The sequence below is a fragment of the Pristiophorus japonicus genome, chromosome 2, assembly GCF_044704955.1.
Source record: "Pristiophorus japonicus isolate sPriJap1 chromosome 2, sPriJap1.hap1, whole genome shotgun sequence".
NCBI classification, from domain to species: domain Eukaryota; kingdom Metazoa; phylum Chordata; class Chondrichthyes; family Pristiophoridae; genus Pristiophorus; species Pristiophorus japonicus.
In genome coordinates, this window is record NC_091978.1 from 159,107,698 (window position 1) to 159,133,545 (window position 25,848).

At 45.0% G+C, this 25,848-nt stretch overlaps 1 protein-coding gene across 4 annotated transcripts in view; it reads left to right on the top strand.

Annotated features, from left to right (window-relative positions):
* tec (tec protein tyrosine kinase) overlaps positions 1–25,848 on the top strand; it is a 301,217-nt gene that overhangs the window by 204,469 nt on the left and 70,900 nt on the right. For all 4 annotated transcript variants that reach the window (XM_070870133.1, XM_070870134.1, XM_070870137.1 and 1 more), the window contains one exon: positions 15,187–15,266. In XM_070870133.1, the coding sequence (XP_070726234.1) occupies positions 15,187–15,266 (80 nt within the window). The remainder of the gene's footprint in view (positions 1–15,186; positions 15,267–25,848) is intronic.

Consider the following 25,848-nt stretch of genomic DNA (forward strand, 5'->3'; position numbering starts at 1 on the left):
TGCAAAGAGGAAAAGTATGTGTAAAATGAGCTGTAAAGTGGCTAAAAACAAAGAAGATGGTTAAACAACTGATGGGATATTAACATGAGGTGATTGGAAGAAGCATAGTAATAAAAATTAAAGACATTTAAAAGATACATAGCTGAGGTGGTGGGGAGTAAGGGCTGAAGTTGGAACAGGATAAGCTGGCAAACAAGTACAAGAGCCTGAGGAGAAGGGCCAACACCAAGGGTGCAGACTGCCCATGTTCTGATAGCAGACCCCCATCCCAAGTCCCAGCCTACCGCGCCACACCCATCCTATATTGTCAGCATCTGCTGTCTTAAATAAAGTGGGAGCTATAGTTAAGGTATAATGTTATTGAAGTCAATATTAGGACCAGAGGGCTGCAGACTGCCCAATAGAAAGATAATATCCTGTTCCTTGAGCGTGTGTTAGGATTCATTGAAACAGTGTAGAAGGCCAAAGATGGAAAGGTTAGAATGGACGTATGGGGAATCAAAGTGGTAAGCAAAGGTAGCTTATGGACTGAATGGAAATATTTGGCAAAGTGGTCATCTGATCTGGGTTTGGTCTTCCCAACATAGGGAAGATCATATCGTGAGCAGTAGATACAGTAAACTAGGTATGAGGAAGTACACATAAATTGCTGGCTCACATGAAAAGAGTGTTTTACATAAGAACATAAGAATTAGGAACCGGAGTAGGTCATCTAGCCCCTCGAGCCTGCTCCGCCATTCAATAAGATCATGGCTGATCTGGCCGTGGACTCAACTCCACTTACCCGCCCATTCCCCGTAACCCTTAATTCCCTTATTGGTTAAAAATCTATCTATCTGTGACATGAATACATTCAATGAGCTAGCCTCAACTGCTTCCTTGGGCAGAGAATTCCACAGATTCACAACCCTCTGGGAGAAGAAATTCCTTCTCAACTCAGTTTTAAATTGGCTCCCCCGTATTTTGAGGCTGTGCCCCCTAGTTCTAGTCTCCCCGACTAGTGGAAACAACCTCTCCGCCTCTATCTTGTCTATCCCTTTCATTATTTTAAATGTTTCTATAAGATCACCCCTCATCCTTCTGAACTCCAACGAGTAAAGACCCAGTCTACTCAATCTATCATCATAAGGTAACCCCCTCATCTCCGGAATCAGCCTAGTGAATCGTCTCTGTACCCCCTCCAAAGCCAGTATATCCTTCCTTAAGTAAGGTGACCAAAACTGCACGCAGTACTCCAGGTGCGGCCTTACCAATACCCTATACAGTTGCAGCAGGGTATTGGTAACTGCTGCTGGATGCTGGACAGCTGGACAGCGGTTTGGGAAAAGGTAAATGGACAGGTGTTGCATTTACTGCACTTGCATGGGAAGGTGCCAGAGGAAAGCCAGCAGGTGATGAGGTGGTGGAAGAGAAGATAGTGTACATTCCCTTTGGGAAGCAGGGAGGGAAAGGGAAGATGTCTTTGGTGGTTGGATCATGTTGGAATGGTGGAAATGGCAAAAGATGATTTGGTGCAGGTGAAGCTGGTGAGGTGAAAGGTGAAGACAGGCATTGTGAGAGGAGGAGGATTACGAGCAGAAGCACAGGAAATGGAATGGACATGGTTGTCCACTGTAGTGGAGGGAAATCTTCAGTTGATGAAAAGGGGGGTAATTTCAGAAGCTCTGATGTAGATTGTGACCTTATCTGCATTTTAAAATTAGTCTGACCTCAACTGGAATATTGTGTCCAATTTTGGGCACCGCAGTTTAAGAAGGAATTGAAGGCCTTTGAGAGGATGCAAAAAAGATTTACAAGAATGGTTCCAGGGGCGCGGGACTTCAATTACATGCGTAGATTAGCGAAGCTGGGGATGTTCTCCTTAGAGCAGATAAGGTTGAGAGGAGATTTAATAGAGGTGTTCAAAATCACGAGGGGTCTGGACAGAGTAGATAGAGAGAAACTGTTCTCATTGGCGGAAGGGTCGAGAACCAGAGGACACAGATTTAAGGTGATTGGCAGAAGAACCAAAGGCGACATGAAGAAAAACTTTTTCACGCAGTGAGTGGTTAGGATCTGGAATGCACTGCTCGAGAGGGTGGTGGAGGCAGACTCAATCGTGACTTTCAAAGGGCAATTGGATAAGTACTTGAAGGAAAAAGAATATAGGCCTATGTGGATAGGGTGGGGTCTGGGATTTGCTGCCACCGGCATTAAACTGATTGATTTATAGTTCCCTGGACATCATAGAATCATAGAGGTTTACAGCATGGAAAGAGGCCATTTTGGCCCATCGTGTCCGTGCCGGCCAACAAGAGGCTATCCAGTCTAATCCCACTTTCTAGCTTTAGGTCCGTAACCCTGCAGGTTACTGCACTTCAAGTGCACATCCAAGTACTTTTTAAATGTGGTGAGGGTTTCTGCCTCTACCACCCTTTCAGACAGTGAGTTCCAGATCCCCACAACTCTCTGCGTGAAGAAATTTCCCCTCAAATCCCCTCTAAACCTTCTACCAATTACTTTAAATTTATGCTCCCTGGTTTTTGACCCTTCTGCGAAGGAAATAGGCCCTTTCTAACCACTATATATAGGCCCCTCATAATTTTATACACCTCAATGAGATCTCCCTTCAGCCTCCTCTGTTCCAAGGTAAACAAATCCAACCTATTCAGCCTGTCCTCATAGCAAAGATTCTCCACTCCCGGCAACATCCTCATAAATCTCCTCTGTACCCTCTCCAGTGCAATCACGTCCTTACTGTAATGTGGTGACCAGAATTGCACACAGTACTCCAACTGTGGCCTAACCAGTGTTTTATACAGTTCAAGCATAACCACCCTGCTCTTGTATTCTATGCTTTGGCTAGCATTTCGTATGCCTTCTTAACCACCTTATCTACCTGGCCTGCTATTTCCAGGAATCTGTGGACCTGCACTCCCAGGTCCCTTTGTTGCTCTACACTTCTGTGTCCTACCATTTAATGTGCATTCCCTTGCTAGCCCTCCCCAAATGCATTACCTCTCACTTCTCTGGATTAAATTCCATTTGCCACTGTTCTGCCCACCTGACCAGTTGATTAATATCTTCCTGCAGTCCTCTGCTTTCTTCTTCATTATCAACCACACAGCCGATTTTAGTATCATCTGCAAACTTCTTAACCACCCCCTATATTCAAGTCGAGATCATTGATGTATATCAACTGGGCTTGTATCCACTGGAGTTTAGAAGAATGAGAGGGGATCTCATAGAAACATATAAAATTCTGACGCGATTGGACATTTTAAAGGCAGGAAGAATGTTCCCGTTGCTGGGGAGTTCCAGAACCAGGGGTCACAGTCTAAGAATAAGGGGTAACCCATTTAGGACTGAGATGAGGCGAAACTTCTTCACTCAGAGTGGTTAACCTGTGGAATTCTCTACAACAGAAAGTTGTTGAGGCCAGTTCGTTAGATATATTCAAAAGGGAGTTAGATATGACCCTTACGGCCAAAGGGATCAAGGGGTATGGAGAGAAAGCAAGAAAGGGGTACTGAGGTTGAATGATCAGCCATGATCTTATTGAATGGCGGTGCAGGCTCGAAGGGCCGAATGGCCTGCTCCTGCACCTAATTTCTATGTTTCTATGTTTCTAAAAAGCAAGGGACCTATTACAGAGCCCTGCACAACCCCACAGGAAACATCCTTCAAGTCACAAAAACACCCATCAACCATTACCCTTTGCTTCATGCCTCTGAGCCAATTTTGGATTCAACTTGCCACTTTGCCCTGGATCCCATGGGCTTTTACTTTCATGACCAGTCTGCCATGTGGGACCTTATCAAAAGTTTTGCTAAAATCCATATAGACTACATCATACGTTTTGCCCTCATCGACCCTCCTGGTTACCCCCTCTCAAAATTCAGTCAAGTTAGTCAGACACGACCTTCCCTTAGCAAATCCATGCTGACTGTCCTTGATTAATCCGTGCCTTTCTAAATGAAGATTTATCCTGTCCTTAAGGATTTTTTCCAATAATTTTCCCACCACTGAGGTTAGGCTGACTGGCCTGTAATTACTCAGTCTATCCCTTTCTCCCTTCTTAAACAAAGGTACCACATTAGCAGTCCTCCAGTCCTCTGGCACCACACTTGAAGCCAGAGAGGATTGGAAAATGATGGTCAAAGCCTCTGCTATTTCCTCTTTTGCTTCGCTTAACAGCCTGGGATACATTTCATCCATGCTTGGGGACTTATCCACTTTCAAAGCTGCTAAACCCCTTAATACCTCCTCTCTCTCAATGTTTATTTCATCTAATATTTCACATTCCACCTCCCCAATAGTAGTGTCTGCATCGCCCCTCTCTTTTGTGAAAACAAATGCAAAGTATTCATTAAGATCCACACTCACATCTTCCGCCTCCACACACAGATTACACTCATGGTCTCTAATAGGCCCTACCCTTTCTTTAGTTATCCTCTTGCTCTTAATATATTTATAAAACATCTTTCGGTTTTCCTTGATTTTACTTGCCAAGAATTTTTCATGTTCTCTCTTTGCTTTCCTAATATCCTTTTTAATTTCACCCCTGGACTTTCTATACTCCTCTAGAGATTCTGCAGTATTTAGCCCTCGGTATCTGTCATAAGTCTTCCTTTTTTTTTTTATCCTACCTTGTATGTCCCTTGCCATCCAGGGGGCTCTATATTTGTTAGTCCCACCCTTTTTCTTTAAGGGCACATATGGGGCCTGAACCCTGCGGATCGCCTCCTTGAATGCCTCCCACTGCTCTGACACTGATTTACCTTCAAGTAGCTGCTTCCAGTCCACTATAGCCAAATCACCTCTCAACTTAGCAAAGTTGGCTTTTCCCCAATTTAGAACTTTTATTCCTGATCTATTCTTGTCCTTTTCCATAACTACCTTAATTTTAATTGAATTATGGTCACTAGCACCTAAATGCTCTCCCACTGATACCCCTTCCACCTGCCCAGCTTCATTCCCTAAAACTAAATCCAGAACCACCCCCTCTCGTGTTGGGCTTGCTACATACTGGCTAAAAAAGTTGTCCTGAATGCATTTTAGGAATTCTGCACCCTCTACACCATTCACACTAATTTTATCCCAGTTAATGGGCTCAAAATTGCCTAGGAGTTGCTCCTGTTTTTTTTTGGAGCAACTTGATTTTTCTGGAGTATCTTAAAAATCCCCATTTTGCACATTCAATTTGTGCTAGTGTAAGTGAGTTAGTTAGGATTTTTTTAGTTTAGTTTAGTTTCTTTCAAAAGGGGGCGTTACCAGCCACCTATGCTCGTTTTGGCCATTTAGGCCACTTTGGTCAGCTAATAGTTACTCCAAACTAACGTATGTGGCCACGACAGAAAGCCCTTACGGAGAGTTAAGAAATCAGTGCAGGTAGGTACTAATGACTTGAATAAAGAATGTGAATAGGATCAAACAGCTATATAGGACATCATTACAGAAACGTGGTTGCAGGGTGGCCAAGACTGGGAATTAAACATACAGGGGTATCTGACAATTTGGAAGGATAGACAAGAAGGGAAAGGAGGTGAGGTAGCTCTGTTAATAAAGGATGATATCAGGGCAGTTGTGAGAGATGATATTGGCTCTGATGAACAAAATGTTGAATCATTGTGGGTGGAGATTAAAGATAATAAGGGGAAAAAGTCACTGGTGGGCGTAGTTTATAGGCCCCCAAATAATAACTTCACGGTGTCTTCAAGGGGGCAGACAAAAGGCAGGTAACTATAGGCCGGTTAGTTTAACATCTGTAGTGGGGAAAATGCTTGAAGCTATCATTAAGGAAGAAATAGCAGGACATCTAGACAGGAATAGTGCAATCAAGCAGACGCAACATGGATTCATGAAAGGGAAATCATGTTTAACTAATTTACTGGAATTCTTTGAGGATATAACGAGCATGGTGGATAGAGGTGTACCGATGGATGTGGTGTATTTAGATTTCCAAAAGGCATTTGATAAGGTGCCACACAAAAGGTTACTGCAGAAGATAAAGGTACGCGGAGTCAGAGGAAATGTATTAGCATGGATCGAGAATTGGCTGACTAACATAAAGCAGAGAGCCAGGATAAATGGGTCCTTTTCGGGTTGGAAATCGGTGGTTAGTGGTGTGCCACAGGGATCGGTGCTGGGACCACAACTGTTTACAATATACATAGATGACTTGGAAGAGGGGACAGAGTGTAGTGTAACAAAATTTGCAGATGACACAAAGATTAGTGGGAAAGCGGGTTGTGTAGAGGACACAGAGAGGCTGGAAAGAGATTTAGATAGGTTAAGCGAATTGCCTAAGGTTTGGCAGATGGAATACAATGTCGGAAAATGTGAGGTCATCCACCTTGGGAAAAAAAACAGTAAAAGGGAATATTATTTGAATGGGGAGAAATTACAACATGCTGCGGTGCAGAGGGACCTGGGGGTCCTTGTGCATGAAACTCTTTTGAGTTTACCTGCAAAACATAAAGACATTAAACGGTGCCACCCGACCTGGGTGACACTCCAGACATTTACAAGGCCCTTTTTTTTCCCCCCCCTTTTTTTTTTGTGTTTTTCTTTTTTTTCTGTTTTTTTTTGGGGCACTAAAATCACAATTTTTCCCCAGTGCCCCCTATAAAAGGGAAGGGGACACTAAAAGCACCGGCAATTAAAACAAATTAACTTTAAAACGTAAAATCAAATTAAAATTTGGTTGCCGGGCGTGATGATGCACTCCAGTCCCTCCGGTGCCCACCTCTCGCGGAAGGCCGCGAGCGTACCGGTGGACACCGCGTGCTCCATCTCCAAGGACACCCTGGACCGGATGTAAGAGCGGAAGAGAGGCAGGCAGTCAGGTTGAACGACCCCCTCGACCGCCCGCTGCCTGGACCGGCTGATGGCACCCTTGGCCGTGCCCAGGAGCAGTCCTACGAGGAGGCCTTCGGACCTACCCGCTCCCCTCCGCACAGGGTGCCCAAAGATCAGGAGAGTGGGACTGAAGTGCAGCCAGAATTTCAGGAGCAGCCCCTTCAAATAGTGGAACAGGGGCTGCAACCTTGTGCATTCAATAAAAACATGGAACACGGACTCCTCCAGACCGCAGAAATTGCAGGCGGCCTGGGAGTCCGTGAACCGGCTTAAAAATTTGTTGCACGGCACTGCTCCGTGCACCACCCTCCAGGCCAAGTCCCCGATGAATAGTGGGAGGACCCCTGCGTAGAGTGCCCTCCATCGGGGACCCCCGCCTCCTCCGGACGGCAAGATGGTACGCCATGGCGTGTCCGGACGGCTGGCGAGGATGGCAAAGTTGAGGGTGTGCAGGAGCAGCCCGTACAGGAAACCCCTCCGCGCGGAACTGAAAGGCACGGAGGGGATTTCCCCGAGGCGGCTCAAGTTGTGAGGCGCCGGCCCCCGAGGGAGGTTCCGGGGTTTGGCGCCGATGAGGAATTCCGTCCGGACGGGGGTCAGTTCGGACGGGACCTCCCCACGTGCTTGAGCCTCCTCGATGCACCTAACGGAGTCAGGACCCAGAGCTGTTTTTAGCGACTCGATGGCATCGGCCGCGTGGCGGACGTTGGCAGAGTTTAGGCGCCGCGACAGCGTGTCTGGCGCCATCCAGCCCGCTCCTCCGCCATCGAGCAGGTCCCTGACCCTGGTCACCTCACCAGCCACAGCCCTCTCTTCCGACCGCCACATGAAACCTCGGCCGTGGAGGTACGGATTCCCGAGCAGCGGCTCCTGCAGGACGGCCGCCACTCCAGCCGGCGGAGAGCTGCGCTTGGTGGAGACTTTGTTCCAGACCCTGATGAGTTCCCTGTAAAAGACAGGCAGCTCCCGGAGGGCGGTCCTGGCACCCCCCAAGTTCACAAACAGGAGCTGCGTGTCATAATTGAGGTCGAGCTGCTGGCGGAAGAAATACCTCGCCAGAGCGCACCACCTAGGAGGGGGCTCGACGTAAAGGTATCTCTGCAGGGTCTGAAGACGGAAAGTCGCGAGCTGGGCGCTGACGCACACCAACGACTGACCGCCCTCCTCAAGCGGGAGACTCAGGACCGCGGCAGAGACCCAGTGCTTCCTGTTGTTCCAGAAGAAGTCCACCAGCTTCTTCTGTATCTTGGCGACAAACGCAGGGGGAGGGGTCAAAGTGACCAGCCGGTACCACAACATTGCGGCCACCAGCTGGTTTATGACTAGCGCTCGACCCCTGTAGGACAGCACTCGGAGCAGTCCTGTCCAGCGCCCTAGGCGAGCGGCGACCTTGGCCTCCAGCTCCTGCCAGTTCGCCGGCCAGGCTCCCTCGTCGGGGCTAAGGTAGACTCCCAGATAGAGGAGATGGGTCGTGCTCCTTGTGCATGAAACTCTTTTGAGTTTACCTGCAAAACATAAAAACATTAAACGGTGCCACCCGACCTGGGTGACACTCCAGACATTTACAAGGCCCTTTTTTTCCCCCCCCTTTTTTTTGTTTTTTTTTGTGTTTTTCTTTTTTGGGTTTTTTTTTTTGGGCACTAAATTCACAATTTTCCCCAGTGCCCCCTATAAAAGGGAAGGGGGACACTAAAAGCACCGGCAATTAAAACAAATTAAACTTAAAAAACATAAAATCAAATTAAAATTTGGTTGCCGGGCGTGATGATGCACTCCAGTTCCTCCGGTGCCCACCTCTCGCGGAAGGCCGCGAGCGTACCGGTGGACACCGCGTGCTCCATCTCCAAGGACACCCTGGACCGGATGTAAGAGCGGAAGAGAGGCAGGCAGTCAGGTTGAACGACCCCCTCGACCGCCCGCTGCCTGGACCGGCTGATGGCACCCTTGGCCGTGCCCAGGAACAGTCCTACGAGGAGGCCTTCGGACCTACCCGCTCCCCTCCGCACAGGGTGCCCAAAGATCAGGAGAGTGGGACTGAAGTGCAGCCAGAATTTCAGGAGCAGCCCCTTCAAATAGTGGAACAGGGGCTGCAACCTTGTGCATTCAATAAAAACATGGAACACGGACTCCTCCAGACCGCAGAAATTGCAGGCGGCCTGGGAGTCCGTGAACCGGCTTAAAAATTTATTGCACGGCACTGCTCCGTGCACCACCCTCCAGGCCAAGTCCCCGATGAATAGTGGGAGGACCCCTGCGTAGAGTGCCCTCCATCGGGGACCCCCACCTCCTCCGGACGGCAAGATGGTACGCCATGGCGTGTCCGGACGGCCGGCGAGGATGGCAAAGTTGAGGGTGTGCAGGAGCAGCCCGTACAGGAAACCCCTCCGCGCGGAACTGAAAGGCACGGAGGGGATTTCCCCGAGGCGGCTCAAGTTGTGAGGCGCCGGCCCCCGAGGGAGGTTCCAGGGTTTGGCGCCGATGAGGAATTCCGTCCGGACGGGGGTCAGTTCGGACGGGATCTCCCCACGTGCTTGAGCCTCCTCGATGCACCTAACGGAGTCAGGGCCCAGAGCTGTTTTTAGCGACTCGATGGCATCGGCCGCGTGGCGGACGTTGGCAGAATTTAGGCGCCGCGCCAGCGTGTCTGGCGCCATCCAGCCCGCTCCTCCGCCATCGAGCAGGTCCCTGACCCTGGTCACCTCACCAGCCACAGCCCTCTCTTCCGACCGCCACATAAAGCCTCGGCCGTGGAGGTACGGATTCCCGAGCAGCGGTTCCTGCAGGACGGCCGCCACTCCAGCCGGCGGAGAGCTGCGCTTGGTGGAGACTTTGTTCCAGACCCTGATGAGTTCCCTGTAAAAGACAGGCAGCTCCCGGAGGGCGGTCCTGGCACCCCCCAAGTTCACAAACAGGAGCTGCGTGTCATAATTGAGGTCGAGCTGCTGGCGGAAGAAATACCTCGCCAGAGCGCACCACCTAGGAGGGGGCTCGACGTAAAGGTATCTCTGCAGGGTCTGAAGACGGAAAGTCGCGAGCTGGGCGCTGACGCACACCAACGACTGACCGCCCTCCTCAAGCGGGAGACTCAAGACCGCAGCAGAGACCCAGTGCTTCCTGTTGTTCCAGAAGAAGTCCACCAGCTTCTTCTGTATCTTGGCGACAAACGCAGGGGGAGGGGTCAAAGTGACCAGCCGGTACCACAGCATTGCGGCCACCAGCTGGTTTATGACTAGCGCTCGACCCCTGTAGGACAGCACTCGGAGCAGTCCTGTCCAGCGCCCTAGGCGAGCGGCGACCTTGGCCTCCAGCTCCTGCCAGTTCGCCGGCCAGGCTCCCTCGTCGGGGCTAAGGTAGACTCCCAGATAGAGGAGATGGGTCGTGCTCCTTGTGCATGAATCCCAAAAAGTTAGTTTGCAGGTGCAGCAGATAATCAGGAAGGCGAATGAAATGTTGGCCTTCATTGCGAGAGGGGTGGAGTACAAAAGCGGGGAGGTCCTACTGCAACTGTACAGGGTATTGGTGAGGCCGCACCTGGAGTACTGTGTGCAGTTTTGGTCACCTTACTTAAGGAAGGATATACTAGCCTTGGAGGGGGTACAGAGATGATTCACTCGGCTGATTCCGGAGATGAGGGGATTACCTTATGATGATAGATTGAGTAGACTGGGTCTTTACTCGTTGGAGTTCAGAAGGATGAGGGGTGATCTTATAGAAACATTTAAAATCATGAAAGGGATAGACAAGATAGAGGCAGAGAGGTTGTTTCCACTGGTCGGGGAGACTAGAACTAGGGGGCACAGCCTCAACATACTGGGGAGCCAATTTAAAACCGAGTTGAGAAGGAATTTCTTCTCCCAGAGGGTTGTGAATCTGTGGAATTATCTGCCCAAGGAAGCAGTTGAGGCTAGCTCATTGAATGTATTCAAATCACAGATAGATAGATTTTTAACCAATAAGTGAATTAAGGGTTATGGGGAGTGGGCGGGTAAATGGAGCTGAGTCCACGGCCAGATCAGCCATGATCTTTTTGAATGGCGGAGCAGGCTCGAGGGGCTAGTTGGCCTACTCCTGTTCCTAATTCTTATGTTCTTATGTTCTAGAACACAGGAGTAGGGCCAGGCTATGACTGTCCAGTTAAAAGAAATAGTGGCTGAGCTGGATAAACATGCACTTCGCAAAGTTAATTTACTATACAACAGAATCATTCATGGAAGCTTAAACTACAAAAATAAAAGAAGTAAATGGACAAAACATATTTACATAATTTTTTCAAAATATCCAAATAAAAAATAGAAGTCCCTCCTGCTCATAATTCTTATGTAGGAAAGTATTTTCATCAACAGAGTTAAGGAAAGTCTTGAGTATTTGAGTATGCTCATTAAAATTACTGGCAACACAGTTATCACTCCCCCTCTTCCCCCCCCCCCCCCCACCCCGATCAAAACTCGCACCAACCTGTTTGTAGCCTTAGCCCGGGAAGGCAGCAGACCGGCCTGTGCCTCAGGCCACTCGGCCTGGGATAGGGACGGGACGAATCGAGTCCCACACTGCAGCACGCATCATCAGCAGGAGCTACTGTGCATGTGCGAACGCTCTAATGCGCATGCGGACAGCTGCTGGCAATTTTTCATGCGCAGGGCCCTAGCTCCGCCCCCCCCCGCAATGGAATCGCCAAGCCCCAGGAGAGTCAACAGAATGGCCAGAATCTGGGGATATCTTTTTGGTGCCGTTTTGAGCCTAGGAAGCCGGCGCATCTCACGTGAGTGCGCTGAAAGAAATTGGTGGGCCAAATTTGGGCCCATTATTAGAATAGTTGAAATCCCCTACTTTACTGCCTTATAGTTTTTCCACTTCTCAGAAATTTTCCTACATATTTGCTCTTCTATCTCCCTCTCACTGTTTGGGGGTCAATAGTACACCCCCAGCACTGTGATCACCCCTTTTCTGTTTTTCAGTTCAACCCATATGGCCTCGTTTAATGATCCCTCTAACGTATCAATCCCTCCTCACAGCTGTAATAGTTTATTTAATCAATACCGCGAACCCCTCCCTTTTTATCCCCCTCTCTATCCTGTCTGAAGATCCTGTAACCAGGAATGTTGAGCTGTATTACCTGCCCCTCTTTTACATGTTCTATCTCCCTTCTTAAATACAGGTATTACATTAGCTATCTGCCAATCCTCTGGCACTGCAATTTTTTCTATCAAATTATTAAATATGTGCAGTAATGGCACTACTATTGCTGCCCTAGATTCTTTTAAAATGCATGAATGTAATCCATCCAGATCAGGAGTTTGAGTTTGATTAATTTTATTTAATATTTTTCCCCTTTTTTAAATTTTAAATGCAGTTATCTCATTTCTAATCTCATAATCCGATGTCATGTCCACCTGCTCTGTCTCCCTGGTAAATACTGAAGCAAAGTAATTATTTAATATTTCTGCCATCTCACTATCACTGCCTGTAATATTATCCTTTCCATCCCTTTTCCCATCCTGACCTTTTTTTACTTATGTACCTGTAAAATATTTTACTATTTTCTTTCATGTTCCTGCATAATTTAATTTCATAGTTTCTTTTTGTGTTCTTAATTGCTTTTTTGACTTCTCTCCTAATCTCTTCGTATTCTCTCTTGTCATGCTCTCCCCTGCTGTCCATGTACTTAGTGTGTGCCTCTTTCCTTACCCTCAATTTTTCCTTTGTCTTTATTCCTCCATGGTGTCTCATTAGTTGTTTAGCTTGTTCTTGTTTTTAGTGGAATATATTTTTCCTTGTCTCTATTGAACACCGTTTTAAATGTTTCCCACTGCTGTTCTACATCATTATTTGCCAATCTTGCTGTCCATTTTATTTTCCCAAGTTTTATTCTCAGCCTCTCTTAATTGGCTTTTCTTCAATCTATTACCCTGGTCTTCGTAATACTTGCGTCCTTCTCCATTATTATTTTAAAGCATGTTATATTATGGTCACTATTGCCTAGATGTTCTTTTACTTTTACTACTTTTATCTGCTCTGGTTCATTCCTCTTTACTAGATCCAATAGAGAATCCTCCCTTGTTGGGCTTCTTAGATATTGGTTTGGAAAGGAATCCTGTATACATTGTAGGAACTTAATTTTATTTTTCCCTTTACCTGCTTCTTCTGGCCAATTAATATCCAGGTAGTTGAATCCCCCATGATGATTTCTTTTTACTCATTTCACAAATTTGTTTGAATATTTCTTCCTCCACCTCCCATCTACTATTAGGTGGTCTGTAGACTACCCCTATTAGAGTGATTGATCCTTTATTATCTTTTATCTCTATCCACATGCACTCTATTTTTGTCTTTCTGACAGCTGCACCACTTTTTTCTACAGCCATTATGTTATCCCTAATAAGTACTCCAGTTCTCATTTTTCCCTCTCTATCTTTTCTAAATATGTTACACCCTGCAATGTTTAATTCCCAGTCTTGATTTCCCTACTATGTCTAGTTCCTCGCAACGTATTATTGCCTCTAATTCCCCTGTTTTTATTACGAACACTGCATTACTGTACAGAGTTTAACTCATTTTTAATAGCAGTTCCTCTCCCTTCAATTTTAACCATCTTTTTACACTCATGTTCTGTAACTCCATTTATTCCCTTGCCATCAATGTCCTCCCTTACTTTATTCTTTCCTATGCTCTCCTTTCCTGTGTTTTGTTTATATTTAGGCTGGTTACATTTCTTGTGGATCCCTCCCCCCATCTTATGAGTTTAAAGCCTTTGCCACCTCCCTATTTACCCTTTCCGCTAGGACACATGTCCCATCCCGGTTCAGGTGGAGCCCACCCCATTGGTACAGCTCCTTCCTGTCCCAGTACTAGTGTTGGTGTCCCATGAAAAGGAACCCCTCTTTTCCACACCAGCCCTTTAGCCATGTGTTAATTCTCCTGATCTGACTGTTTATATGCCAATTTGCACATGGGTCAGACAATAATCTTCAAAATGCTTTACAGCTAATGAAGCACATTTGAAGTCATAGTGTAGTTACTGTTGTAATGCAGTAAACACAGCAGCAAATTTGTGCACAGCAAGGTCTCACAACCAGCAAGAACAAATCTAATATAAAAACAGAAAATGCTGGAAATCTCAGCGGGTCAGGCAGCATCAGGAGAGAAACGGAGTTAACATTTCAGGCCGAAAGGTCAATGACCTGAAACGTTGGGCCAGACTTTCGGCTTCATCGTCGCCGATTTTCTTGGCGTTACAGCTGGTTTTTCGCCTGGCGAGAGTTTCCATGAAAGTTTTTGAACGTTATTGTCCACATCTGAAGTCGCCCGCTGGGACCAAACCGTCCACGTGCAACGGCGAGAGAAATCGCCAGGGTGTAAGTTTGGGCTCAACCGCCGATGTCCAGATGGCCAAGAGACCCACCCTGTAAAAGCTGCTTTTACAGGGCGGTAAGGGAGGGACCCTGCAAAGAAAGGCAAGTTAAAGGTGATTTAATTATTTTTTTTTAATTTTAACACGGCGATTAGGGTTAAAACTGTCTTGGGAATGCTTTGTATGTGTTTATTTTTTTTTAATGACTTTTTAAAAACTTTTCCCCCTCCGTAGGCCCAACCGCAGCCTTGGACTAAATTTCGCTACTTACCGTCCATTCTGGTAATGACCGCCCATTTGGCTAACTTTGCACTTACCCGCCAAGAATGAGTGTGCAATGCCCATTTTCTCACCGGGCACTCAGTTCTACGTACTTTTACCTTCAAAATGGAAATTCTCGCCTGCTTTTTTCGCCGAAAGTTAGCGGTCCTTCTCAGCGGGCAGTCAGGCGTTGAGCGCCTTTATGAAAAGTCTGGCCCGTTAACTCTGTTGCTCTCCACAGATGCTGTCTGACCCGCTGAGATTTCCAGCATTTTCTGTTTTTATTTCCGATTCCAGCATTTGCAGTATTTTGTGTTGTTGAGCAAGACCAGATCATCTGTTTTTAGGTGTTGGTTGTGGGATAAGTGTTGGCCAGGACAGCAGGTTAACTGCCCTGCTCTCCTTATGTATAGTGCCATAGGGTCTTTTACATCTACCCGAGAGGACAAACTGAGCCTCGGTTTAACATCTCACTCGAAAAAGTGCAGCAGTTGCTCAGAACTGCACTGAAATGCCAGCCGAGATTATGCGCTCAAGTCTCTGGAGTGGGAGTTGAACTCGAATGTGAGTGTGCTACCCCTGAACCAAGGCTGACACAACCATTGCCGTTGTAACAGTGCCTCCTTAAATCTTCAATTTATTCATGAAAGTAGGATTATTTCAAAGGGATTTTCAGGAAAAGCAACTATTCATATTACTTCGTAGAGGTTTTAATCTTTATTTAATTTACTTTACAGGATAAAGAGGGAGGTTTTGTTGTGAGAGACTCCAGTCAACCTGGCATGTATACAGTGTCTCTTTACACCAAATTTGGAGGGTGAGCTTATATTATTATCTTTTATTTTACTATTCTTTTGTTATCCTGTTTAATATTTTAAATAGACAACCATTTTCTCCCTTCCTTATTGGATGCTGTCAAGCTAGCCATTAGAAACTGTACAACTGGTGTTAATCCACAGTTTGATTCTACCAGCTTGAGGTGGTCTCAGACTATCTGACTAAATTTGTTTTGGATGATTTCACATTTTGTGTAGTATAATTAGCTGTTACAACATTGAGGGATAGCCCCATATCTCTAGTACTTCCTTGCTTTTATCACTGGAGAATGAGAGAAATAAAGAAAAACATAGATTGTAAAGTTGGGAATTACGGGCATGATTCATACTGGCTTTTTATTGGCATAAGTTTGTGATTGTGAGGCAAGAGGAAAGCATGATATGATCTCCAACATCGACACCTCTCCGAGGTGTTTGTAGGTCTGCATGTTACTATTAGGTTGATCTAATTTGCGACTGTAAAGATAAACTAGCTGTCTTTCATATACATGACCATGTAAAATTGTAGTAACAAGAATAAATTGTATTTATATAGCGCCTTTAACGTAAAACATCCTACGACGCTTCACAGGAGCATAATCGGACAAAAGATGATACCAAGCCAGTGAAGGAGATAATAGGAAGGAATCTTTTCCCAACTGTGCTGGATTGAAGGGTTTAACTCATGCATTCTCAGTGGCCCCAATATTTAAAATGTTTGAGATCTAGAAATACTGAAGACGTCATTTATTTTGCAATTCTTTGCTATCTTGCTTGTATGAGTTTCTGTAATCTCTAGCAGAAACTCTGATAAGGATGCACACTTTAAATAGTTCCAGTTACTAAATTCCAGAATGGAGCAGATGTTTTGCCATCAGACGAACCCTTTGCTGATTTGTGAAAGCACCCTATATACATTCCGGGATAGTTCCATGGGTTGCAGCAGTTATTTATATCGAAGAAATGTGAAGAATTTATTTTTTGTTCAAAATCATTTTGGAAAGATGGTCAATGCTAGATATTGAGTGTTGTTAAGATTTTGTCAATTTCTAGTTTTTATAAAGGTAAGTGGTAAACCATTTCATCTCTTGTAACTGCATGATTTTATGGTATAGAAATTCAATTGCATTTTGCCTACATTTTGGAAGCTGATCCTACGGATTTTGTGGTGGGACATCCTGTGCCAGAACTGCACCAGTAATGCTACAGCCGTCATGTTAGTTTGGGTGCACCTTAGGCATCCCTGGCGATCACCTGAAATGAACACTGAGGGTTAATATGTAAATAGGAGTTCTGCTCTTGGAAGTAGGTTCTTTTTGGAAAATTGGTCCCTATGAGTGTCTGATTTGCCCAGCAAAAGCAGGTTGAAACAATGGCATTTAAAGGGATCTTCACCTTCATTAAAGTAAAAAATAAATAAAGAGTTGCCATAATACAAGTCTCTGGATAGACATTTTAGGCTGCTGGGCATTTTTTAAACTATTTTTGTATGTTTTGGCTGAGTTTTGGAAGTTTTTCCATTCTTATCTAATCGTAGGCAGAGAATCACCTGCAATAGCTTCTCTTCACGCTTCCGCATCGTTGCATCTGGTGTCTCTCGGATCTATCCTTGGACTACTCCTATTTCTCATCTATATTTTTGGATGCTGCCCCTCGGCGACAGCATCCAAAAATGTAGCGTCAGTTTCCACATGTACGCTGACAATGCCCAGCTCTACCTCTTTACCACCTCTCTCGACCCCTCCACTGTCTCTAAATTGTCAGACTGCTTGTCCAACATCCAGTTCTGGATGCGCAGAAATTTTCTCCAATTAAATATTGGGAAGACCAAAGCCATTGTTTTCAGTCCCTGCCACAAACTCCGTTCCCTAACCACTGACTCCATCCCTCTCCCTAACGTGTCTGAGGCCGAACAGGCTGTTTGCAATCTTGGTGTCATATTTGACCCTGAAATGAGTTTTCGACCACATATCTGTGGCAAAACTAAGACCGCTTATTTCCACCTCCGTAACATCGCATGTCTCCGCCCTTGCCTCAGCTCATCCGCTGCTGAAACCCTCATCCTTTGTTACCGCTAGACTTGACTATTCCAGTGCAATCCTGGCTGGCCCCCCATGTTCTACCCTACATAAACTTGTAGTCATTCAAAACTCGGCTGCCCACGTCCTAACTTGCACCAAGTTCGGTTCACCCATCACCCTTATGCTCGCTGACACACATTAGCTTCTGGTTAAGCAACACCTCGATTTCAAAATTTTATCCTTTTTTCAAATCCCTCCATAGCCTTGCCCCTCCCTAGCTCTGTAATCTCCTCCAGCTCCACAACCCCCCGGAATATCTGCATTCCTCTAATTCTGCCCTCTTGAGCATCTCTGATTATAATCACTCAACCATTGGTGGCCATGTCTTCTGTTGCCTAGGACCTAAGCTCTGGCATTCTCTCCCTAAACCTTTCTGCCTCTCTTTCCTCCTTTAAGACGCTCCTTAAAACCTACCACTTTAACCAAGCTTTTGATCATTGCCCTAGTTTCTCCTTATGTGGTATGGTGTCAAATTTATTGTCCTATAATACACCTGTGAAGTGCCTTGGGCTATTGTACTATGTAAAGGCACTATATAAATACAAGTTGTTGTTTTTGAGAATACAGAGCTATTGGGCAGGTGACTTTTGCCTGCACGTACACTGTTTGAATTAATTGGTGTAGTAATACTGTGAAAAATGGGGATTTTGCTGGGATTGCCTTTGAAACTGCCACATCCAAGGGAACATCAGCAGAAATTATGGGAGCACAGATCTTCAGGGGCAAAGGAGGAAAGGGCACACGAGGACTTGTAGGATGCGGGTTTTCCGGAACAGAAAATGTCATACTGAACATGACAGAGGAGAAGTGATCTGAACCAGTCCTTGCACCCACCATCTGAATTCTCTGAAATACTACTGCCTCAATGGTGTTCCTCTTGCATAAATAATGTTATCTGCGCCTCCTGCAGCAGTTCTCGGGTGTGAGCTCTCTATTTGGCGAGCTGCTTCTGGACTGTCCTATCCCCTTGCTCGTGCTCCTGTGCAGTATTGCTGGATGAGTCTCCATATGCAGGCCGCTCTATCCCATTTTCTAAATTACATTTGGAAAAGAGTTTCCGCTATGGGTGCAATCGGCGATCCGGGCGCAATTTGAGCACAAAATTGCACTCGTTGTGAGAAGTGTTTTTTTCTCTCCTTGAGATTCTGCTCAAACTCATTTGCATATTTCTGAACCAGCACAATCGCGCATTGTTTTAACGTTTTTTTAAAAATTTGCTTTAAGATTATTCCTTGATATATTTAAGAGTGGTAATTTGGTGCAGTTTGATTAATGCAGCTAAAAATGGGTATATCTCAAACAATAAGCATTTTTAATCAGTGTCAATCCACCACCTTGTGAGTAACCGGATTTTAAATTATTAAAAATACATTTAAAAAAAAATTACAGAACCATTTTCTAGTTATATTGAGGTCAGTTTCTTAGTAAATTTTTTAATTGTCCTTGCGTCCAAAATAACCAGCTTAATTTTTAAAGCCTTACTTGAAGGTCTGCAAACAAGTGCAGTTAGTGGAAACTTCCAATGCTGATTAATTCATTCTGGGACATGGCCAGTTTGTGGGTGATTTTTAAAAAATAGCACAAAAGATCATGGAAATTCCAATTACGCTGAACGTAATTTGCGATTGAAATTTCGTAATCTTTTGCACCGGATATGCCAATTTCGGCTGAAAAAGCCAGTGCAACGGAGTGGAAACTCTACCTCAGAGTACCAGCCTCTGAGCTAAGATAAGGTTGAGTGATGCTGTGTCTTCATGGGTGCTGGCCTCTCCCACTGAGGGTTCTACATTTGCTCGCCTGAAAGGAGAGATAGATGAGTAGCTGTTAAAAACAGCTGCATTTTGTCATCCATAATCTGTGAGACTGTATTTCAGTGAGAAGAGAAAGAGGGCGAAATAGCCAAAAGCTCTGCAGGATGCATCCTCCAGCCTCACCACACCTCTAGCCCAACCCATCCCCACAAGTCCGTGACCACCAGCTCACCTTGGACGAGAACGTTAATGGAGACTCTCCCTCTTGTCTTCACCTTCTCCCAATTATTTCTTGCAAGCTTCTCCTGCAAGAAAGAAGGGAGAATGTTAGTGGCAGCATACTGAGATACTTTGAGGATATAGATGTCAAAGTTGAATAGTGGTGTTGATGTGTGCAGGGTGGCAGAGATGTTAGGAGGTAAGGAGAATAATAATGAGAGTAGCAAGTGCAGAGTGTGGCATTAGGAGCAGAAGGAGGTGGAGTGCGATGTGCTGCAGTCATTGGAGGAGAGTGATGGGAATCGGGGGAGGCAAGGGCATCTGCGTGCTGGGACTACAGGCAGTGCAGGGTTAAGCAGAGAATGATATGAGATTTGAGTTAGGAGTCTTTTTTCAGAAAACCTGGTCAAATCATTAAACTTCTTGTGGCATTGTAGCCAAGGCAGTGGGGATGATCTCCTGGCACTGACCTGCTCTCACACATCTGCCCACTGCTGCCGAGTACCTTGACTCGAGATCTTCCTGCCACTTGGTGGGAAGCCGATGTCCCTCCTTTTGTCCACCTCCTCCAACAACACCTTCAATGCAGCATCTGAAAACTGTAGGACCCTTCCAGCTTGTCTTCTGTCTGCCATTTCTGCAAGTTGAATACAAGTTGCCTGCAGCCACAATGCACTTTTTTAAGAAGTTCAGACTGTCTTTCAAAAGTGTCAGGAGCACCCAATTCCCCTCAGCAGCATTAGGCGAGCAATCAATAGCAGCAGTCATGCTGGCAGCCCACCTATTTTATGATAATTCTGCTTCCTCGTGTTGCTCACAAAAATGGGCCCAAACGATTTTCTACCCTCATATCTTCAGCCAAATTTCTAAACAACTAATATATTTCATTGATGTAATAAATGGTTTGTGTGTTAGGTAAACAATCGGTCTGTGGGTCTTTTCATTTGTGTTAAGTACTGTTACTAAAAGAGATGCAGTATATTTGCAGTCAAGTATTTTAACCAGTAGATGGCAGTACCTTATCTTTATCTGAAGTATACTCTGCATCCATTGGCAAATAAAAAGCTATTTTACTAATCTGCTTCAATCTAGGTATTTAGAAGATAAATATTTATTTTCAAGATACTCAGTTAAGATATATACAAGGAACCTGTGATTTTATAAATGCTGGAAATAGACAGCAGGTCAATCAGCATTTTAAAGACTATGCTAGGTTAAGAATTCAAGTGGGAGCCTTCATCAGAACAGAGACTTTTTATTGAATATTCAACATGGTACCAACATTTCTCCTACTCAGTATAATCTAGTGCTAGGAGATTGAGATCATTATCGGTAAATAAGGTTGGTGAGCTGCAGGCACAAGTTGCCTTTTGGGACTATGATATAGTGGCAATAACGGAGGCCTAACTTAAAAAAGATGATTGGACACTTAATATTCCTGGCTACAAGATATTCAGCAAAGATAGGGAAGGAAAAAAAGGAGGTGGATGGCATTGAACAAAGAAACTATTATAGCACTGGAACGGGATGATGTAGTTGATGGGGCCAAAGACAAAGTCTGTTTTGTTAGAATTAATGAACAATGTGTATACTATAGGCCACCAAATGGTGGGAAGGAGTACATTTACAGGCAAATTACAGAAAGATGCAACAACTAGAGTAGTGATAATGAGGGATTTCAATTATCCTAATAAAAACATAAGAAATAGGAGCAGGAGTAGGCCATTATGTTATTTGACCCCTTGAGCCTGCTCCGCCATTCAATAAGATCATGGCCGATTCGATCATGGATTCAGCTCCACTTCCCTGCCCGCTCCCCATAACGCCTTATCCCCTTATCATTTAAGAAACTGTCTATTTCTGTCTTAAATTTATTCAATGTCCCAGCATCCACAGCTCTCTGAGGCAGGGAATTCCACAGATTTACAACCCTCTGGGAGAAAAAATTTCTCCTCATTTCAGTTTTAAATGGGCAGCCCCTTATTCTAAGATCATGCCCTCTAGTTCTGGTTTCCCCTATCAGTGGAAACATCCTCTCTGCATCCACCGTGTCAAGCCCCCTCATAATCTTATATGTTTCGATAAGATCACCTCTCATTCTTCTGAATTCCAATGAGTAGAGGCCCAACCCACTCGAGCTTTCCTCATAAGTCAATCCCCTCATCCCTGGAATCAACCTAGTTGAACTCCCTCCAAAGCAAGTATATCCTTTTGTAAATATGGAAACCAAAACTGAATGCAGTATTCCAGGTGTGGCCTCACCAATACCTTGTATAACTGTAGCAAGACTTCCCTGCTTTTATACTCCATCCCCTTTGCAATAAAGGCCAAGATACCATTGACCTTCCTGATCACTTGCTGTACCTGTATACTATCCTTTTGTGTTTCATGTAGACTGGGATAGTGTAAAGAGCAAAGAGGGGGAGGAATTCATGAAATGTGTATAAGAGAACTATCTTGATAAGTGTTCCAGCCAAATGAGGAAGGAAGCATTGCTGGATCTAGTTCTTGGGAATGAAGTGAAGCATGTTTCAATGGGAGAGCATTTGGGGAACAGTGATCATAATATCATCAACAAGTTTAAAATAATTGTGGAAAAGGTCAAGGTGGAGTCCAACATAAAAATACTTAACTGGTGGAGGGCTAACTTCAATGAGTTGAAAAGGGATCTGGCCCAGGTGGGTTGGAATCAAAAATTGGCAAAACAATAATTGAACAATGGAAGGCCTTCAAAGAAGAGATGGATTGGGTACAGAGTAGACAAACAGACGCAGAAGACCGGAAAATCCAACCCAATGTCTTTTATAAACATTGTAAATAGTAAAAGGGTAGTCAAAGGAAGGTGGGGCTGATTAGGAACCAAAATGGAAATCATCTTGTAGAGGCAGAGAGCATGGCTGAGGTACTAAATGAGTACTTTGCATCTGTCCTTACTAGAGAAGAGGATGCTGCCAGTGCCAGTAAAGATGGAGGCACTGGTGATATTGGACAGGATAAAAATAGACAAAGTGGATGTACTTAAAAGGTTGGCAGACCTCAAAATAGAAAAATCACCTCCCCTGGAGGGGATGCATCCTAGGTTACTGAGGGAAGTAAGGGTGGAAATTGTGGAGGCTCTGGCCACAAATCTTCCAATCCCCCCTTAGATATGGTGGTGGTGTCAGAGGACTGGAGGATTGCAAAATGTTACACTGCTGTTTAAAAAAGGGGAGAGGGATAAACTCAGCAACTATAGGCCAGTCAGTCTAAGGTCTTTGGTGGGGAAACTTTGAGACAATAATCAGGGAGAAAATTAATTGGCATTTGGAAAATTAGAAGCCAATAAATAAGAGTCGGCATGGATTTGTCAAAGGCAAATCCTGTTTTACTAACTTGATCGAGTTCTTTGATGAAGTACTGGAGAGGGTTGATGAGGGTAGTACGGTTGATGTTGTGTACATGGACTTTCAAAAGGCGTTTGACAAAGTAACACATAATAAACTTGTTGGCAAAATTAAGGCCAATGGGATTAAAGGAACAGTAGCAGCATGAATACAAAATTGGCTAAGGGACAGAAAACGGAGAGTAGTGGTGAACGGTTGCTTTTCAGACTGAAGGGAAGATACAGTGGTGTTACCCAGGGGTCAGTATTAGCACCACTGCTCCTTTTGATATGTATTAATGACTAGACTTGGGGACATGGCATAATTTCAAAGGTTGCAGATAATACAAAACTCAGAACAGAGTAAACTGATAGAGAATTCAAGCTGTGCAGCCAGGCTGCATTTAGACAGGTTGTGAAAAAACACAGGCCACATTGCATTAAGTCATCAATCAACTTGACATTTTCGGACCTTGAGTAGTGAGCCAATTAAAAGGTTAAAAGACTATTAATTGAGCCAATAAGGTCAAAGAAGGCGAGTTCTTTTCTGTAAATTGAACCCGGTATAAATACAGCCATTTTGACCATGTGGTCCCAGTAAGACAAAGGAACTGGCAATCAGCCAGCAGCTTGTTGCTCTCTGCCAAGAATAAAGAAGTTAAAACTACCATCGGAGTTCGTATTTCATTGGAAATTAAGAGATCTAACAATTTTGGCGTCACGAACACGATCGCTGAGGAAAGAAATTGAATTTTGGATACCGGACCTACATATTGAGATAAGGACACCTTTTTTTAAAAAGTCCTCGGTCAAAAGTCTAAATTCGCCTCTCCTTCTACACAATTCCGAAAGCCTCCGGTTTGCGAACCCTCCAGTTGGTAGTCGGCTCGAGGTCCCATAGACGTCTAAACTTCGGCGGTGTGTTAGTTAATTAATCACCGACCTATTGATCGGCTAGAAAGCCTACGCCTCGAGACCCCAGTAAAGAAATTATGGCAGCAGGAGATAAGAGCAAAGAATTGCCTACAACTGTTAAAAGTGGGGAAGCACCACCTGAGGTTTCGATAGTTGAAAGAATACATAGAGCAACAATTCAACTTACCTAAAACCTGTATTAAGATCGAACAAAAGTACGGAACCTCCAAAGGACAATGGTCCTTGGACGAGATTAAAAGGGTCTGGGAAAAAACGACCCGTATGAAAAATAAAGAGCGAATTAAATGGTCCCTAGCGGTTATAGGAAAGATCCGAAACCGGAATGAAATTATAATGCGTTCCCAACATGATCGAGAACTGACCAGTACAAAGGATCAATTGCAAGCAGTTTGTGCGCAGCTGTGACAGAAAAAGCTTGAACTTGAAAAGCTGGAAGCGGAAGTTAAAGATCTTAAAGGTGAAATTAAAGAATGGAAAAAATCATTAGGTCAAGAGACAGTAATAGGAAAAGGAAAATGTATTGATCAATTCCCAGGGTACCCATGTTTGGATAAATTAAAAGCGTAAACCCGAAGACACGACCGAGGAATAGATACGGATTCTGAATCCTCCGACAATACAGTGTCGGAGGATGACGAATTAGGGGTGCGCTTTGCCCCGTTTAAAAAAAGACGAGTTGTAGTCAAATCAGAAGAGACTGCGGATGAGGGGGGAACCAAAAAAACAAAGAGAAGGGGGTACGAAGAATACTTAGTTCATGCTCCGGCAGACCCAGAGAAAATTGATAAATGGTCCAAGGAATTGCCCAATCCAAAGAAAGGGCGAGTAAAAATGTGGGACCAATTGGAACGCTTAAGAAATATATATCAACTTCATCCCTGGGACGGAGTGCAAATTTTGACCATAATGGTGCCAAAAACACAGGGAAGAAAATTGCACGACAAGGTAGATCAAGCTTTGGGGCATAATGAGCAAGAATTAGACGCAGGATGGGAGGCGATTAAACACTGGCTGCAAGCCTTCAGTCCAGCTAAGACAAACTGGGGAAAAATTGCAGCCTGCCAACAGAAAGGAACAGAGGAGGTCCTGGTGTATGACGAGCGGTTTAGATGCACGTGGCTAGAACATTCGGGTATGAATAATACGGATGAGGAAATGGATGAACAAGTGTTTGGACCCCTGAAAGCAGCTTTCGTGGCAGGTCTAAAGCCAGAACTGTCCAAAATGCTTAAGGTAGTGTTATCGGACTGGGAAGGTAGAGGAACTACCTTTGCAGCATTGGTGGATCGATGTAACCAATTAGATCGGGATATGGGAGCTAAAGTCCGAGCTGTACAGGCTATATGGGATGGAAATCCCAGGATTCCGATAAACAGTCATTAGGAAAATTACCCGGAAAATGTCATTATTGTGGGAAAGAAGGTCACTGGGCAAAACAGAAAGGTCGTGGCTGGGGAAGAGGACGCAGCCAGGGATACAATTCAGCCAACAAGCCAGGCTTGTCACAAGATAACGACCTCATAGAAGCATTTAAGTGACTGACAATACAACAACAGAAGGAGTTACTTGGGATAGCAAAAAACGATTAGAGCCCACCCTGGCCCCCCTCCTCGCACTAATACAACAAAGGGGAGATGGGCTATATATAACTGTGAGGGTGGGCGATAAGGATGTGGACTGTCTTTTAGACACAGGGGCGGAATTAACATGCTTACCCCTACAATATGGAGACCTTTTGCCGTTGGATGGTAGGGCACGTACAGCCTATGGAGTTGGGGGCCATAAAATGGAAATTAAAAGGACAACACCGGTACTTATAGGGCTGGGTCCACATGAACTAACCACGCCGGTCTGGATAGGCCCAGTAGATCAACCCCTTTTGGGAATGGACGTTCTAATCCAAGTAGATTCATCGCTGCATTTTGAGGATAGTCGGGTGACATGGTCAATTAGAATTTTGAAGAAAGAAGAATTGAAGGAACACCCAATATGGGCTAAAGATAAGAACGATTGTGGCCTACTCCAGATGGAGCCTGCGTCATTTACAGGGACCAAGCCTCCATGTACTAAACAGTATCCCATCAGTCCAACTGCGATCGCAGGAATCTTACCAGTTATTCAGCAATTGGAGAAACAAGGGGTGCTTATTAAAAAGCATAGCTCCTCCAATAGCCCCGTGTGGCCGGTACAGAAATCTAATGAGACTTGGCGTTTGACTGTCGATTATAGGAAAGCT